General features: G+C 40.1%; 1 protein-coding gene across 2 annotated transcripts in view; it reads right to left on the bottom strand.

The window, feature by feature from the left end:
- The window catches only part of HPS5 (HPS5 biogenesis of lysosomal organelles complex 2 subunit 2), a 53,494-nt gene that overhangs the window by 31,974 nt on the left and 3,262 nt on the right, over positions 1–18,258 (bottom strand). For both annotated transcript variants that reach the window (XM_075065113.1, XM_032765525.2), the window contains exons 3-12: positions 18,003–18,113; positions 15,399–15,463; positions 14,006–14,198; positions 9,918–10,051; positions 8,914–9,129; positions 6,670–6,741; positions 5,957–6,045; positions 4,558–4,736; positions 4,141–4,299; positions 389–548 (exon numbers count right to left, since the gene is read on the bottom strand). In XM_075065113.1, coding sequence (XP_074921214.1) covers positions 389–548; positions 4,141–4,299; positions 4,558–4,736; positions 5,957–6,045; positions 6,670–6,741; positions 8,914–9,129; positions 9,918–10,051; positions 14,006–14,198; positions 15,399–15,463; positions 18,003–18,113 — 1,378 coding nt within the window. The remainder of the gene's footprint in view (positions 1–388; positions 549–4,140; positions 4,300–4,557; positions 4,737–5,956; positions 6,046–6,669; positions 6,742–8,913; positions 9,130–9,917; positions 10,052–14,005; positions 14,199–15,398; positions 15,464–18,002; positions 18,114–18,258) is intronic.

The raw sequence follows: 18,258 nt of genomic DNA, 5'->3' as shown, positions 1-18,258 counted from the left end.
CTGACGCAGGACAGTTTGCCTTAATGCAAAGAATAACCTCGCTGAGTTACCTACGGAAAAAGGAAATCTTGAGTGAAATCCTGGCTCTACTGAAATAAATGGGAGTTTTGCCATTTAGTTCAATCGAGTCGGGATCTCACCCCTAAAGTTTTCAGTACAAGGTTTTACTGCAAGAGGCCACAGAAGTGGTGACTTTAGGTTTACTACTGGCAAGATGTAGCACATGTGATTTAGGATTTAATCAGGGATATCTAAATGGTGGAAGACAACAATAAAACCCTTCATAGCTGTAAATTCCATTTATTTTAAACCTAGACACCGTAACACCAGCTACTTGTTGAACACAAAGAAGGCAATTGAAAACCACATTTTCATTGCAAGCCATTACCAAGCTCCACCTGCTCTTCTTCCTGGTGTGTAGTAAACTCTTTAAGTCTCTCATCTTCGGACAATGTTTGGCCGTTTAAGGAACAAGAGTCTTCATCTGACTGACTGCCTCTTCGACTAATAACACGATAAATTCCAGAGTCTAAGACACTGAAACTTTCCTGTAGGGCAAATAATAAAGTCACATGAGCCACAAAAATATCCTTATTAAACCGCATAGAGAAATCAGTGCACCACCAGAGCTTTTAATCTAAAACCTTGGAAATAAACAAATATACACCATCTAGTTCAATTTCTTTATAAATATACAAAGTAAGAGTTAAAATGAAACTTTTAAAGGAAGAGTAACTACAAAAAAAACTGCAAGTCTGGTGGGCTGAGCACAAGATGAGGAACTAAGAACTCCTTGGTTTTAATACCATCTCTGACAAAGTCACATTGTATCTTGGACAAGTCACTTCCTCTCTGCACTTGCCTATAATGGGAGTTTTGGTCATGGCATAACTGCTGTTAATTAATTCTTCAATACCTAGTTAGCTAACACAATTGTAAGCGCAACTATAGATCCTCCGCAGAAGTTTGCTCCAAGACACAAGTTTCTCCCTGGTCATGGTTCAGCTCAATCTGTGCATTTCTGCATCTCTACAACATGAATAACCTCACAGGATGTTGTGAGAACAATTAGTTGTCTAAAGTGCTTTGAAGATGAAAATAGCTATGTAAGTGTGAAGTATGAAGCAAGTTTTTCCTTTTCACAAGATACTAAAAGTTAGGGTCAACACCTAGCCAAACACATGAGTAAGACAGCACTTTTGTAAGTACGAATACAGCCAATTTTTAAAACTGAGTAAAAATCTTATGCCCAAATGAGGTCACATTTTCATACAAAGCAGTATTTTCTGAAGAATGTTACAGCCTTCTAAAACATAGCTTTAAAAAAGAAATACTGTCATGCAGGACCATGGTGGGTCAGAGAACAGAATTAAGCAGCCCTAGATGAACATGAAATCTATAAATCATGCCCTTACAAATCTAGAAAACTGCATAATTAACATTTTTAGATTTCTACCCCAGTTAGCCTATTAGTACCCAAAGTATCTTGCAGTGCGGTTTTAGCCATGTTGGTCCCAGAATATGAAAGAGACAAGGTGGATGAGGTAATACCTTTTATTGGACCAACTTCTGCTGGTGGAAAGTACACGTTTTGAGCTATGCAGAGCTACTATTCAAATCTGGGGAAGGAAATCAGAGCACGTGAGCTAAATACAAGTTGGGACAGATTGTTAAGCATAAGGGATAATGCATGTTGTGGGTGGCCACTTGAAAGGAAATGGGCAACAGAGGGTTAGATTGTTATAAATATGGGACTTGAAGTGGACAATTAAGGGTAGCAGGCAGTGGGGTGTGGGGATTACAAAAACTGTTGTAATGGACCGTAAAACTAGTGTCCTTCTTGAATCCATGTTTTTTGGTGTCTAGCTGAGTTATTAATTTAAGTTCCCAGGCTCATCTTTTGAAGGTACTGTGATATTTGAGGGAGAGTATTGAAAGAACAGATATGGAGTGATCACTTTGTGAGAAAAGGTTGCCGACGGGCAATATGCATTTTTTTCCTTTATCATTTCTTTGTGAAAGTTCATTCAAGAATGTAATGATTGACTGGCTTCATCCACAAAGTTGAATGTGTTGCGATAAGCATGTATAGGACCCATGAATCTTGAAAGATGCGTTTGTTGTGTAAGGTACTGATCGCTGTAGCACTGGAGATACATCTGCAGGTTTTGCCTTTGTTATTCTGGCAGGGTTTGGTGCTGCTCTGAGTTGGTTACATACCGGTCAGTGGGGGGCTGGCTTCTGATGAAGAGCTTGGCAAGGCTGGGGGATTGTTTGAAGACAAGAATAGGGTGCTCAGAAAAGGTTTACTTCAGGATGTGGTCTGCATCAAATACAGGTTTTAACTGTACGATGATACCCAGTATGGGTTCCAATGTGGGGTGGTAGGTGTCAGCTGGGAACTTAAATTCGTAATTGCGGTGGACAACAAAAACCATAGACTCAACAGGAACACTGGTTTTATGGCTCATTACAACAATTTGTAATACCCTCCCAGCACTGCCTGCTACCCTTAATTGCCCACTTCAAACCCTTTATGCATAAGAGTCTAACCCTCAGTTACCCACCTCTTTTCAAATGGCCTCCTAACAACATGAGTTAACCCTTATGTCTTAAATTGTATTTAGCTAAGACACTCTGATTTCCTTCCCCAGACCTGAATAAGAGCACCGTGTAGCTTGAAAGCTTGTACCTTTCACCTACAGAAGTTGGTCCAGAAAGATATTACCTCCCCCACCACCCTTGTCGCCCTAAATATCTGACCACTATCAGTGAAGAAAGCCAAATTTAAGATAAACCTTTTTTCTAATCTGCAGAGTGAAGGATTATGTGACACTGAGCCAGTCAGGGTTAAGCAACCAGCAGGCTGGTTGATCCAAAAATCAACATTTAAGGACATATTAGAATAGCATTGAAATGGTAAACAGGACCATCCCTTGTACATATTTAAGAAAGCCATGTTAAATAGACCAGAGTTCTTGAAATGTAAACCTCCACTGTTAGAGAATTAGAAGCAGATATTAATTGTATTTGTCTGTTTACCTATATCTTATTAGAAGTTTAACAATGTAATCTAATTAGCTTGTAGATGCGAAACTTCAGTTCCTGTCTGTAATGTTTCCATTACTATATTCTATTGATTCAGAGATCAAAAAGGGATATTAACATTTAGATGAGACTTGTGGTGTAATAATATCATTGTCTTTATTTCTCTTTGAAGTTTGTAGTACACTACCTATGAACCATTTGAATGGGTAATTTGCGATATGCTAATCAATGCATCTAGTTTATCTGTGTATACATAAGAAATAGAAGTTTAGCTTCAAAGTAACAATATACACTGCCTGTTGTTCATCCAGGAAGGCCCTGCTGTGATCATTTGCTGTCAAGAGACTTATCTGCTGAGCTTCCGCTATAAAGGCCTCGGGCCTGATCCTTACTATCTCAGATCTGCTTAAACTTTAATGGGGGGAACTTCAAGTCATAAGACTGACGTCTCCAGGTGTACCCTGAATTATCCATGAAAATTCTTGTGGAAGAATTTGAACAAACTCTATACATTGACTGCCAATGGGACTATAACCTACTGAACTGATTCAGGAAGGACTTTTACAAATCAGCATCCTCACCATCTCTACTATGAAACTGACCTAAGAACTAAACTCATATCTGTACATCTAATGATTTTTAACCACAGTAATTCTCTTTTCTTTTAAAATAAATCTTAGATTAGTTAATAAGAATTGGCTGCAAGCGTGTATTTGGGTAAGATCTGAAATATTCAATGACCTGGTGGGTAATGTCTGATCCCTTGGGATCAGCAGGACTTTATATATGGTCAATAAGGTTTTAAATAATCCCTCACCATATAGACTTGGCTGTCTGGTTGGGAGCCAAAGGCTGGACTGCTTAAAGGGAACCAGTAAGGCATTACAGAAGCTGTTTTGTTACTGGCCTGGTGAATCTAATTATTAGAATAAACCACCTGTTTTGGGGATTGTCTGCCCTATTCTTTGCCCCTGATTGAGCATTTTAGTATAGTCCCTCCAGCAACCACAGTCACAGATGGCAATGGACAACCTTATAACAAAATGAGGAAGAACTGAATTCAGAAAAAAATTCAACTTTATATACACCTACATGTGATGAAATACTGCTCCTTCTACTGCTGCATGCAGAATCTAAAGGTTCCAGCTTTGATATCAATTCTTCCAGTTGGCTAATGACATCACTTTGGGTTGAGAGCTCCAGCTGCGATTTCAAGTGCTCTAGTTTGTCTAGAGGTAAAAATTTTCTTGCCTAATAATACAAAAAGCAAGAGGTTTCTTAATATTCCTAATGCTCGTATGAAACATAACAGACTGGTTTTCATTTACTACCCATGCAATTATAGGCTGTTTTCTAATAAAGGACTAATTGCTGATTAGTTCTAGAATTACATGTCAACATGACAAAAAGCTCCATAATCCGAAGTGCGAGTTTTACAGGATTTGGTTTAGGGCAAAAGGACTTAACTGAATAGATGTAGTAGAGAGGTGGGAAGAGGTCCTAACTTACTCTGCAGGAAATAATAGAGTTCTGGAAGAGACAGCAGACTCTGGCCGCAAGGCTCCAGAAACCTCTTCTTAGCAGACGTTCTACACAACGCTCCACTAGCAGAAGAGAGAAGTGCGAGACTTTTCCATTCGTATGCAGACAGAACAACTCATTTCTGTACACTGCTATATCCTGGATATCTATATAAAACAGATGAGCAGAAAGGTCTTAGGGATGAATGTACTTATCAATATTCCTTTCCATGTCTGGGAAAACTTGGAAACAATTTAGAAAGAGAAAATGGGTGAAGTAATGTCTTGTATTGGTCCAAATTCTGTATTGGACCAATACAACGTACAACAGATTTAGTGTGACACTCTGAGTAAGTTCCCCAGACCTGAAGAAGAGCTCTGTGTAAGCTCAAAAGCTTCTCTCTCTCACCAACAGAAGTTGGCTCAATAGAAGACATTACCTCAGCCACCTTATGTTTCTAATATCTTGGGACAGACACAGCCATAACCACATTGGAAACAGTCTGTACTTTTCAATTTGCCTACTAATGATTACAACAAATTTCCATTCCTGAAATACACAAGTAGAATATGGGATAACAATTAGATGGCACTATGTTAGCATATAAATACCATTGCATACAATTAAAATCGATGAGTCCTTTGACCTTTGCCGAGTTACTTGGAAATATTTAATTACACATTATGAACATGTTTTTTCTTAAACAAAAAAATGCAGAGACTACATAGCACAATGACAGGTGTCTGATTATTTGAAATTAATTAGTTGCTCGTTATGGATTTAATTACTTTGGACGTACAAGAAACACTAAATGTGCAAATGCTCCATAACAGTGGCATTTTGAACTGCTAATATCAAGAGTGCAGTTAAATACCTTTAGAACAGTTCTAGGACCAAGATAGTACCCACATAAGCATTTGACATTTATTAGTCCTTCTGTGTAACATGGCAGTTGTCTAAATTGAAGAATGTAAACACAACTGAGAAGAACACTATACAAAAGTCTCTTAATCTGTTAGGGTCATATCCACTTCAGATGTTTTTGAAAGATAATAAAATGGAGTAAGGAGAAACAAAGAAAGGAAATCACAATATTTATGATGTTTCACTGAATCACATTGCGCCATTTTATTTGAGAGTCAATATACCGTCCCCTACTACCTTTATTTCACAAGCATCCGAACAAGTAATTTGTGAAGATTAGTTTTCAAATGGTTTCTTTTTTTAATATTCAAAAATTTGTCTTATAAATTGCTGATAATTAATTAGAAAGTTATCAGTGAATGTTATTTAACCTCCTTGTGGAAACGGAAATTGTAAGTACAGAGTCAGGAGAGTCAAAATATAATGAACAACGTAGCAAAAACTTAAGTTCCTTAAAGTTCACCTTTTACTTCACTCCAAAGTAAAACTTGAACATTCTGAGGAATGAAGACATAAATGCCTCTTTCTGTCCACGTCATAACACAATGCTCGCTGTAAGCAAAGAAAAAATATTAAGCATTGTTTCAAGACGTTTTAATGTACTCATTTTGGAAAAAAATTCTCTTGCCACAGTACTCCATATAATAGTGTATTTAATTAATCTATTGATATTTTTTATTTAGAGAACAAGATCTGAACTTTAAGACACAGCCTCCTGACCTAACATCTCTGTTTTCTATAGTCTTTAACCAAGCTCATATAAAGGGAATTCTGGTAGGAAGATTATTTTGTAGATGTTACAGTTAAAAAAAAAGTATTTAAAAAAAACTGACTTTTGGAGGTTTGCAGATTTACATGAAATCATGAACCTGTAAAAAAAAAATGTGTTTAGTGGAAATGCTGAAAGTTAGTACAAATTTATATTTTGTTGGCCAGACCTGGAAACTTAAAGAAAAAAAAGTAATTAGGATTTTGAAAATAATTCACTAGATAACAGGGTTGCGGGGTTTTGGGGGGGGGGGGGGGGGGGTTAAGGGGAATTGGAGCATGGTTAGAAGAGGATAAACAAATCAAGACTACTGCGCATGGGCTTTGCAGGATGTTAATTTAAACAGATGTGATGAAAGCCAACACAAAGAATAGTGTTAATAAAGCAGAGCGCCGGTAAATACTTACGTCAGATATAACAGTTTTGGGAAAGACAAAGACTGGAGGGAGCAGGCGGAAGTATTATACTGAGGATCCAACCTATAAACATATAATATCTAAATGGCAATTGACAATCATTCATTCTAATTACAAAACACATCACGTTAGCAAAATATTTAAGCCCTCAGTCCTGTAAACATTTATATACATGCTTAACTTTAAGCATGTATTTAGTCCCACAAAAGTGATACGTATAAAGTTAAACCTATGGGCATGTTTGTAAGATTGAGGCTTTAGTTATTATTGTCACTTATGAACAAAGTTTACTGGCAAAAGACCTACTATTACTGAAGTGGAATACTTAGGAATTTAAAGATTTACTAAAGTCACAATTTGACTATATTACAATTTACCTCTAAAATTAATACAGGGTGGATGGATTAGCATAATTCTTTTAACTAATAGCACTAATTGTTTTTCAGTGGCATTTTAAATTGCCATGAACATGGAAGGAAGAGGTCATCACAAACTACAGAAGGACTGATATTTCAAAACAGGAGCCGAAGACCTCTGGTTGCCTTAACTGTTAAGATAACAAACAGTAAAGGTCAGAGATCAGTTTGTTTAGAAGTTTTCAATCAAAAACATTTAAAAATACAAATATAGAAAAAAATAATTATTCTGTGAAATAACTGTGTACTGTATATACTTGATCATAAGCCGGTTCATTTATAAGTTAACCCTACAAGATAGATAAGTAAAAATGGAAATTTTTTATAACCTGTTCATAATCCAACCTTATAATTCAAGGGTCAGAAAACTTGGGCTCCCAGGCCATTAGGATAAGCCACTGGTGGGCAGAAATGGTTTATTTACCTCCAGCGTCCGCAGGCATGGAGGTAAAGTTAAGTAAACAAAGTGTCCCAGCACACCAGCTGCTCACCCTGAGGGACTGGGACAGCAACTGGTGGGGGATTTTGGGGGGGGGGTAAGAAGCTGGGAGTCAGGGGAGTAACCCCTGTAACCACCCCCACATGATTCCACCTTTAGCCCGGGACCCCCACACTCTCCCCATCCCATCCGATCCGATCCCTTCCCACCTTATCTGAGGAGGATGCCTTTGGCCTGGCTGGAGCTGCTCCGGCAGGCTGAGCAGTGCGCCTGCAGTCTGCTCCAGCAGGCCAGACTGGACAGCATGGCTGCATGTTCCAGCAGGTTAGGCCAAGTGGCACACCCACAGCGTGCTCCGGAAGGCCAGGCAGCACGGCCATAGCCTGCTCTGGTGGACAGGGCCAGGTGGCACAGCTGCAGCCTGCCAACCCGGAGATGCAGCTGCTTTGAAGGCTGGGGGGAGGAGCAGCATGGCCAGAAGTGGGGAGACTCTGACCCCGCCTCTTCCCTTCTGGCCCTGCTGCCTCTCCTTGCTCCCTGTGTTGTGGGGAGGGGCTGTGTCCCACCTCTCCCTCTCTATACCCATTCGTAAGCCAACCCTCTTCTCTGGTGCTTCCTTTTTTACTAAAGGACATCAGCTTATGAACGAGTATATATGGTAGTTATATTTTCCAAAGGTATAAAGTACACTGGAAATATTTCTGAGAAAGCTATGACCCTTACCCCAAACCTAACCCATTCTAAAAAGAGTCAAACATGTTACCAAACAGTAGTGAGTTAACAGCTCTGTGTTTAGTAATAGTGATTTTAGAGCATCGAAAGGCAACACTGTAGATTTATAACTTTAAACTGCATCTCTGCTGTGAAAAATGTAACCCAAGAGTCAAAGTGTGAATTCAGTTCTGTAATCAAATATGACGACAACTTGCTACACCTATATTTAATTGGAAACCAAAACTGAATACAAAAATAAATAAATTGGTTCTTAAAGCACTCATGCACAGAGCTACTGCCAACCCTAAGATATGTAATAAAATGTAATTACTTCTAATTGAATTGGCAACCATTGCATTAGTCACTACTTAAGCATGAACCTTTGTCATGAATCAGATGATTTTTCCCCCCACACACTCCCTTTTTAGAAGAACACACCTTTTGGATGCAAGTGGGTGGTGAGTGGATGCTATAAGGAACAGCTGAACAAATATTTCTGAGAGCTGCAAAATGAAAACTCTAGGCTGCATGACAAGCTGAAGTATTTGTTCATGACTTGACTTTTTATTACTATATTTTGTGACCTTCAGAGAGTAGCTTTCACAGAAAGAGTCATAGGATGAAAACATAACCCAATTTATCACTAACCACTATCAATACCACTACCTTAGAGTAATAACCGGGAGAGGAGGTGACGAGAGCAGCTGTTTGAATTGATGAGTACTTAGCACCTCCCCTTCAAAGTTCACTTCCCACATCCTTGACCCAGGACGTGCACAATATATTAATGGCTGCTGGCTCCCACCATTCTTTCCAGCTGGGAAAAAACAGGCACCGTATTCTCCATCTCTTTCTTTGTTACCAATTTTCCAGAATTTTTCTCTAGTGGAAGGAAAAAATATATTTATTTAGACAATATAGAAAACAGGCTCTGTTTTGTTTAACATTATCTTGTAGGACTGCATCCACCAAAGGAACATTCATAACTGTAAGCTTCCAAAATATTTTAGTTTGTATTTGATATGGTAAAGTTTACTTATAAATTAAATTAAAAAATCTCACCATTATAATTCAAAGTATAGAGTGATGACGGTTGCAGATTAACACAACTGAAACCTGTTTGCTTGATACAAGTCAGTTATTTTTAAATTTGTACTTTATGAAGACATTGCATCCTTTTTGCATTAATTTTTACTATTTATTTTGCTTTAGCAATCAAAGTCATTTCTATGATATTTGCCTAGCCAACTGGGTCTATCTAACTAGGGTCTACACAGCAGGGCCAGTATTTTCCTTGCTGTCTCTGCTTAACTCAAAGTTTAAGGGTGTCTGTTAAACTGTATGTGCAGTGTAGACACTTAATACTGTGCCTTTAGTTTGCAGCTCTTCAGAAAAGCTATAATTCATTTTAAAACCATGAAACCCAACCCCTAAAATCAGACGCAAAACCAAGAACTACATTTAATACTATTAAGATAATACTGTTAAGGGATGACATCTGGCCTACAATATGCCAGTAAGTCTCTTCAATGAAGAGTATGTCTGACCAGCTAAATGATAATTTCAAGTGATGAAATTTACAAATGATAAATGTAAATGCTAAAAAGGAATGATCTTTCAGCTTATCCATTTGAATGTCTTGATACTTTTGCAGTTAGTGTATAACTTACCTCTCAGTATCACACAAGTAGGAGCGAGTAAGTGAAGAAATAAGCAGTCTTCCATCCAAATAATCAAGCTGAACTACACGGGAGTCAACAGTGGTTATAATCTGAACTGGAAACATCACAAAAGCAGCCGCTGCCTAAAGGAATAAACAAAAACAACACATACTGGGCAGAGGTCAATGTTGATAATATTCCATAAAAACAACATTAAGAAAAAGTTATAGTTGCAAAGCGCTGCACTCAAAGATCAGAAAATGTCAAACTTCAAGCTGTTTGTGGTTGTTCACATTAATTTAACTCTGCCCTGTATCCAATAACGTAGATCATTACTTTTCCCCTAAAAGTAAGACCCTGGATTTGAGAATGTTTATGCGTGTGAATAGCTCTGCAGATTTCAATGGACTACCCACATACATACATACAGAAGGGTAGCTGTGTTAGTCTGGATCTGTAAAAAGCGACAGAGTCCCGTGGCACCTTATAGACTTACAGAAGTATTGGAGCATAAGCTTTTGTGGGTCAATACCCACTTCGTCACATGCGTCTGATGTACTGGGTATTGACCCACAAAAGCTTATGCTCCAATACTTCTGTAAGTCTATAAGGTGCCACAGGACTCTGTCGCTTTTTACACATACATACAGTTATTAATATACGTGTTGGCAAGATGGGAGCCTTGCTTATAGTGTCTTGTAATTTTTTGCCCCATCAATGTATACTTATACAACATTGTTGTGTATCACAGACCTCTCTGACTTTTTTTTTTTTAAAAGTAAGTTCTCTTTCTATATAAGCGTGTTATTACTCATGCAATGCACATTTTCTTTTAAACCAGCAATAGTCTCCCTTAGGTGTATTCCCGTAGCGAATAAGTTATCTGCTAAAGTAACTTAGCTTCAAATTTAAGTGATCTACAAATGCCAGCAAGTTTCATCATAACTCCGCAGTATGTTTTCTAAATACTAGTCACCAAATAATTCTCAGAGATGACTTGCATGGATTGTGGGACATACGTCAAGTAACACACACCTGGGCTCTCACTCAAGACAACATTGATGCAGCTGAACTAGTAGTAGCACCAGCGGAAAGTTTGTTAAAATTTTCTAATGTAGACAGGCCATAGCCTGACTATAAAAGCTTTGGGTATTATTTAGCATCAATGGCCAATTAGCACTTTGGAGAAAGCACGTCTTCCACAGTCCAATCCCTTCTAGTGAGGGTTTAGTGCACACCTTATATATTCCAGAGACATTTTCTCCCCTTGTCCCCCAAGTACCCCAGTAAAACCAAGGAAGAACAGAGTTGACATACTTGATATTTCTAAAATAAAACAAGCAGATTTTTTTCTTTAATACAAAGGCTTTCAGGCCTTTTTTTTTTTTTTAATAGGTTATACTTTATACATTATAAATAAGGTTATAGATTTGTCATGGCAGGAAAAAAAGAGTCACAGATAGCATGATTTTCCCATTTATCTATGACTTTTCTTTTTACGTCCATGACTAACCCCACATCACCAGCTTGTGCCCTGCAGGGCTGGGCCCAGCTCCCTGCTCTGGGTGTTTGCACCCAGGTGTATGGGATTGCAACACCACTCAGGTTTGGTCTGCCCCTCTATGACAATAAAGAGGTGGCTGGGCCAAATCTGAGCAGTACTGCAACCCTGTATGCCTGGCTGCAATGCTCAGAGTTGGGAGCTGGGGCCAGCCCCACAGGATGCAGGCTCTGCTGCTCCCTGTGCTCGAGATGAGTGCAGGTTGGGCTTGCTCTGAAGTCTCCTCTCTTCCCAGGCTAGGATTAGGGTTGTGGTGTCAGAGCAGAGGGTGCTGCTGCAGATGGTCGGTGCCCCCTCATTTGTCAGGGCATATTTTCTCAAGAATCACAGAGCAGTCATAATAAAGTTAATAAAAGTCACAGGCTTTGCAACTGCTCCATGATCTTTTATATAAAACACCCTGACAAATCTGAAGCCCTAATTATAAAATAGCAAAAAAGATAGAAGCTGGTTTTCTAAAAGTACTTTGCAGATTTAAGGCTAAAGGTATTGTTCAGATCTGACATGATATGAACCTCAAAACCAGAACTTCCACTTTCCTATAATTTTCAGTTCCAGTTTTGCTCTTTTTTGCAGTTGTTCTGGTAACTTGTTTAACTGTCGAACTGTGACATGATTTGGGACTTTCCTTTTGTAAAACTTATGCATTCTGGTTCATATTATGGAATTGCTGTACTACGGAAAGCCTCAGTGTATACTGAGGCAGCCATTTGATAACAGGGACTGTATTATACGTGGCACAGATCATAACTAGACATCTATGTCGGGAACATCAAGAGTCATTAACATTTTAACAGGTCTACTTTGGCCATAACAGTTACCTAAATGGGGAGGCTGTATTGCAAGAAACTAGCGTTTTCAGTCTGGACTTCGGACAGGCAGTAACCAAGCATCAGCACACCCTACTATGGATCTTGATCACCTGAGGGAGGATTTGAGGCTGACTAGGAGAGTAACATGGCAGAGGAACTGGAAAGTTATAAATGGACACAGTGTGCTCTGAGTAGTTCTCTCATGAACAGAACAAGGTGGCTAGATTGTCAGGAGAAAGGAGAGGAGGGGAGGTCCTAGGACCGTGAATGCACTAACCAAAATTCAAACATCTCTCAGCACGAGCATCTGAGGGAGGGAATTGCATAAAGGTATTTAATTTTGCCTATACCTGTTAATCTCTTGTGATTTATGAATAAAGCATAACTAGTTTAGAAAGTCCTTGTGCATTACTTGCTTTAACTTCATGTGTCCCTAAAGGATTAAATGATGAACCAGAATACTCATGAGAATGGAGCTCTGGGAAAGATGCGCTTTAGCTATTGAAAAGACTGGAGGGTTTGGGGAGTCAGCACTGATCCTGGAGTCCAAGGCAGCTCAACCACAAGGTCCCATTCGTCATAAGTGACATCAGAGAGTTTATGCCTGGGAAGTGTGCCCAAGAAACCAGAAGCCTATCCAGAGGAGATTAACAGCACATGGATCCAGCATGTGGGTACAAACAAAGCTGTCTGCCAAGAATCCAGTGGGAGCAGCTCAGTCAGGACTGTGACAAAGTGTTTTTTGCCTTGTCTACGCTTACGGCAGAGTGTAGAGTACAGGCAATACACATGTAACTACATTCCACAGTGAAAGAGGGCTGCATTCATACTTGTCACTGACGTGCGTAGCTAGATATGGCAGTAAAAACCTCTGGCAGGGGGAGACAGCGAGGAAAGTCTCTGGTGTGGGGGAGCTACTGAAGTGGCAAGCCTGCGGCAGGTCCACTGGAGCCAAAGAACTGGCAGACCCTCCGCACTCACGGCTGCAGCAGGTCCACCGGAGCCAAGGGACCAGCAAGCGGCAGAGCGCCCCCCGTGGCGTGCCGCCGTCCTTGGGGTGGCGAAATGGCTAGAGCAGGCCCTGCGCCTAGGGTGCCAAAAACCCTGGCGCCGCTCCTGAGTATATACTCATGTGTTGAGCAATGGAGGGCACTCTACTCTACTCCCCTAAGTCATGTCTACATGGCTATTTATACCTATGCTAGCTGGGTGTGCAGTGCCTGTATTCTATACGTCGCTGTTAAGTGCAGACAATAACTTAATATCCTGTACAGTGTTGGACTCATTCTACAATTAAGCAGAAGTGGAGTATCTATCTTTTGATTACTTAAGACTATTTAAAGTAACCATCAAGACAGAAATTGGATTTACACTCAAGACTTCCAAAAAGAAATTGCATCACTGTGCAAAACAATTCATCCGGAACTCAATGTCTGTTAAAAGTGGTAAATCGTACCTCCAAATTGAATGCTAATATATTTTAGAATATTTACATTATATTGCCACTTGCTGGACTAGCTATGTATACAGTCAAGAATTTAAGTAAACATTTATACAAGTATCTAGTTCATCACTCCTGACTAGTCACTAAAGCGAGCAGAACTTAATTTGCTAGTGAATTCTTTCCCCCATCCTGATTTTACTAACAAATATGGACACACTGAATTTGTGTCTCTGTCTGTTGGAATCTCCTCTCATTGCAAAGAAAATGGGTAATATTTTACCTTTCCTTGTTTGGATGTATTAATCTTGATAGCAGACACTTTTCCCACATGATCTCCTACAAAAACTCGAAGTGCGGCTGTATCCCAACAAAGAGATGTGACTTTTTTGCCTTTGTGTTCAGTGGAAACATAAATCCGCTCTGGCTTTCCACGACGCTCCTGATTGAGTTGCCAGACCACTACAAGGCCTTGACTGTAATAGTTAGCAGATAAACATTTTGAAGAGAACTGATCTTTGGAAAGTGACAAATCATTTATACCAGTAGCAAAGAAGTGCTGCTTGCAAGAAAGAGGCAAGCTAAACAAAGAATACATTTTAATATAATAAGTTGTGTTTGAATGCTGGGCATATGAAAAGTGAGAGGCTGACAATTCTGAAAAACAAAGTGCTACATTTATCCAAAGATAAGCACAATATAAGCTTCCACACACCAACCTCCCAATGTACATCAGTCCTGACTTGGAGGGTTGCTCACTCAAACCTGGGCCTCTGTTCTGAAACTGCCAATAAAGGTGGCAGTTGAGAGTTAAATAAATGTAACTAACTAGAATTTCAACATATAAATGTTTTAGTTAACCCATTTCACTTTATCAGGTCAGCAAACAAAGTTTCACATGCCACTGAAATGTCTGCAAAATAGCAGTTTTCCATATTTACTTGTAATTGCATTAGATCGGCTAGTGTATGAGTTGGAACAACTCCCACTAGAGGAGTGAAGTTCTGGAACAGCCTTCCAAGGGGAGTAGTGGGGGCAAAAGACATATCTGGCTTCAAGACTAAGCTTGATAAGTTTATGGAGGGGACGGTATGATGGGATAGCCTAATTTTGGCAATTAATTTGGCAATTGATCTTTGATTATTAGCAGGTAAATATGCCCAATGGTCTGTGATGGGATGTTAGATGGGGTGGGATCTGAGTTACTACAGAGAATTCTTTTCTGGGTGCTGGCTGGTGAGTCTTGCCCACATGCTCAGGATTTAGCTGATGGCCATATTTGGGGTCAGGAAGGAATTTTCCTCCAGGGCAGATTGGCAGAGGCTCTGGAGGTTTTTTGCCTTCCTCTGCAGCATGGGGCATGGGTCACTTGCTGGAGGATTCTCTGAAGCTTGAGGTCTTCAAACCACAATTTGAGGACTTCAGTAACTCAGACATAGGTTAGGGGTTTGTTACAGGAGTGGGTGGGTGAGATTCTGTGGCCTGCATTGTGCAGGAGGTCAGACTAGTGATCATAATGGTCCCTTCTGGCCCTAAAGTCTGTGAGCCTATGAGTCTCAGGCCTTAGCTAACAGGGAAATTGACCAACATGGATATTGGGGAATACACTCCACCAGAGAAGTTGCTTTATAGCCTTGGGGCAGGAAGGGGAAACGTAATTAAATCAAATTTCTCACCTGGTGGCAACAGCAACATAATCTTCATCATGTAAACAACAGGCAACCCGGGAAATGGCACCTTCCTGATGCAAGAAAGACCAGTCAAGTGATGAATTGACTACAGTTCCAAGTGTAGTCACTTGTAAAGTTAGCTTTCATTACTACGTTTAGTTATACACAGTTCTTATCCTCTACCTGAGAGCTATAACAAGAGATGAAAGTCAGTCTACATAGCAGCTTCAAGTGCTCTTGGATTCTTTGCCTTCTCATCACTTTTTTTTGAAGTGGAACTTCCTGGTTCTGAAAAATGTCCAACTGACAGTCCTGGAGACTGAAGCCCTGTGTTTATTCATTGAAGAGGAACATAGGTAGCGGCAATGAAAATTACTTCATCTAACACAGACTACGCAACATCTTAAATTCTGGACTAAGGGAACCAACTCCATGAATAACAATGGTTCACTGTTCAAACCCATTCATTTCTTCCAATGATGAGGGCTGTTTTGAGAATACAAACAGTGATGCACAAGGAACCAAAATGAGTTTGTGGTTTCAATTCACCATTGTTAGACTGTAAAGATACCTGATCGCTACTGTTCTGGATTGGATTCTAAACTGATGAACTCAACGCAAAAGGCTCATAACAAATACCAATCCTCAGTGCAACCGAGCCCAACTGACAGCCTATTTTAGCACAGTGAAAAAGACAGTCTCCTGCAAGCGGAAGTTAAGTATACCAATCTGTATTAGACAGCATCCTCTTCACTCTGTGTTTCAGGTAACAAAGAGGATCTTTCATGTGGCCCTTGAGCTAACTGGAAATTTGTGGTTATATTTTTAAAGAATTGTACATGACTCGAGTTTTAAGGTGTACTTTGAAAAGTAACCAAATAAAGGGTAAATCCTGGCATAAAATACACAAGGATATGCAAAAAGGCATAATTTTATCTAAAAAAATTTCTCCCAAATTATGTCTGTCTCAAGGAAAGCACGGTGTTAGCACTTGGACAAGTGAAAGACAAGGAGATCTGTTGTTTTCTTGTAAACGTAACACTAATAGAGGTGCCTCCAAATCATTTGGTTGACAAGGAGCTTTACTGAGTACATCACTGGCATCACAGCAGTATTAATTCTGTACTTTAGAAACCAAGACTTGTAAATAAATAAAACCTTTATTCATCCATCATCACACCCACAACAGTGAAAAATGAAACAGACCATTTGATATGCAACACTTCATTATTAATATAACACAGTCTCAGCTTTTTGAAAGCAGAGCCCCATTCCTCCCCATAGGAAAATTAAATCCATCAGTCCCTGTCTCCAACCCTAGCACATGTTGTTAAAAGCCAACAAGCCTTTAAAACCTTAATTTATATACTTTCAACACTTCCTCCAGCCCAAGTTTAGTCCTTTGCACATGCCACCAACTTTGGGGAACACTAGAATAGATCTTCATAATATACTTACTTTCCTGTTTTACGTGCATTGAGCAGTGTAATAGCTAAGGTTACGTTTTAGTTATGAATATTTTTATTAAAAGTCATGGACAAGTCGGGGCAGTAAACAAAAATTCACTGCCCGTAACCTGTTCATGACTTGTACTATACCCCTGACTAAATATTGGGAGTGCCATGGATGTTGGGGCGGGGAGGTGGTCTGGACTGTGCCACAAATATATGTGCTAAGAGAGCAGTCCGGGGGCGCGCCACAAGTGTTGGGGGCATGGTCCGGGAGTGGGGGGGAACACCACAAATGGCGAGGAGCCTGGGACTTCCACTGGTGCTGGGGAGGGGGCTGAGGAGGCTGGCAGGCTCCCTACCTAGCTTCTGGAATGCAACGACATGTCCCTCCCTAAGCTCCTAGCTCTGCAGATCCCATTGGTCAGGAACAGCGGCCAATGAGAGCTGCGGGGGCAGAGGCAGAACACAGAGCTAGGAGCTGAGGGAGGGACATGTTGCTGCTTCTGGGGAGCCACCCCCCCCCCCCAAGGTAAGCTGTGCCCCTCCACGCCCCAAGGCCCAGCCCTGAGCCCGCTACCCAAATTCCTCCTACAATGGCCCAAGACTGCCCCAGCAGAGGCTGTCGTGATTGGCCTGCGATGGCCTGGAGCCAGCCACACCAGTCACTGCAGAAGTCACAGAATCTGTAACTTCCGTGACAAACTCACAGCCTTAGTAATAGCTAACAGTGTTAATATTTAGAGAATCATCATTGGCATTTGAGTTAGCACCTGCTGAAATGACTGAGGTAATTCACAGCCAGTTATTGTTTCGGGTTTGCTGTAAATTTAGATAGACACTCCAAACTGGTTATGCTGACTTCCCATTTTGAAGATTTTCTTTTGAACACAGAGAGAGAAGGTTAAGATATGAGTCTGGAGAACAACTGCATCGACTGTGTTTCAGGCTACTCCTCCTTCAAACCCCTCCACTTTGCAAAGTACTATTTTTGCAAACAACCACCTCTCTAGTCAAACTCCAAGAAGTCAGAAAATTCAGCTTATTTGGATGATTCAATAGGCTGTACATTTCTGGGACTTTAATATGAAGATACCATTTCCCCACTTCTGCAATTGAAATATTGCCCTTCCCTGAGGTTTTTGCACAATTCTAACCTTACCTTATGAGTGAGGAACAGCCTCTGTTTCCAGCCTTCTTTTTGAATCAGGTTTAATCCCCCTCCTGAACTGCCTAGAGCCAGCCATTTCCGAGACACAGCTATACATGTGCACTGAAAGAATTATGACACAGGACACTGTAGCTACTTAAGTAAATGTAGATTTCACTGACAATGACATCTCATATTTGTCCTTTATTTGTTAAAAACAAAAGCTTTGACAAAGAACCCATTCTATGCCTACCGTTCATCCCTCACC

Source organism: Chelonoidis abingdonii, chromosome 4 (assembly GCF_003597395.2).
Source record: "Chelonoidis abingdonii isolate Lonesome George chromosome 4, CheloAbing_2.0, whole genome shotgun sequence".
NCBI lineage: Eukaryota > Metazoa > Chordata > Testudines > Testudinidae > Chelonoidis > Chelonoidis abingdonii.
Note: the sequence above shows the minus strand (reverse complement) of the source record. Positions and strands in the feature narration are given on the sequence as shown.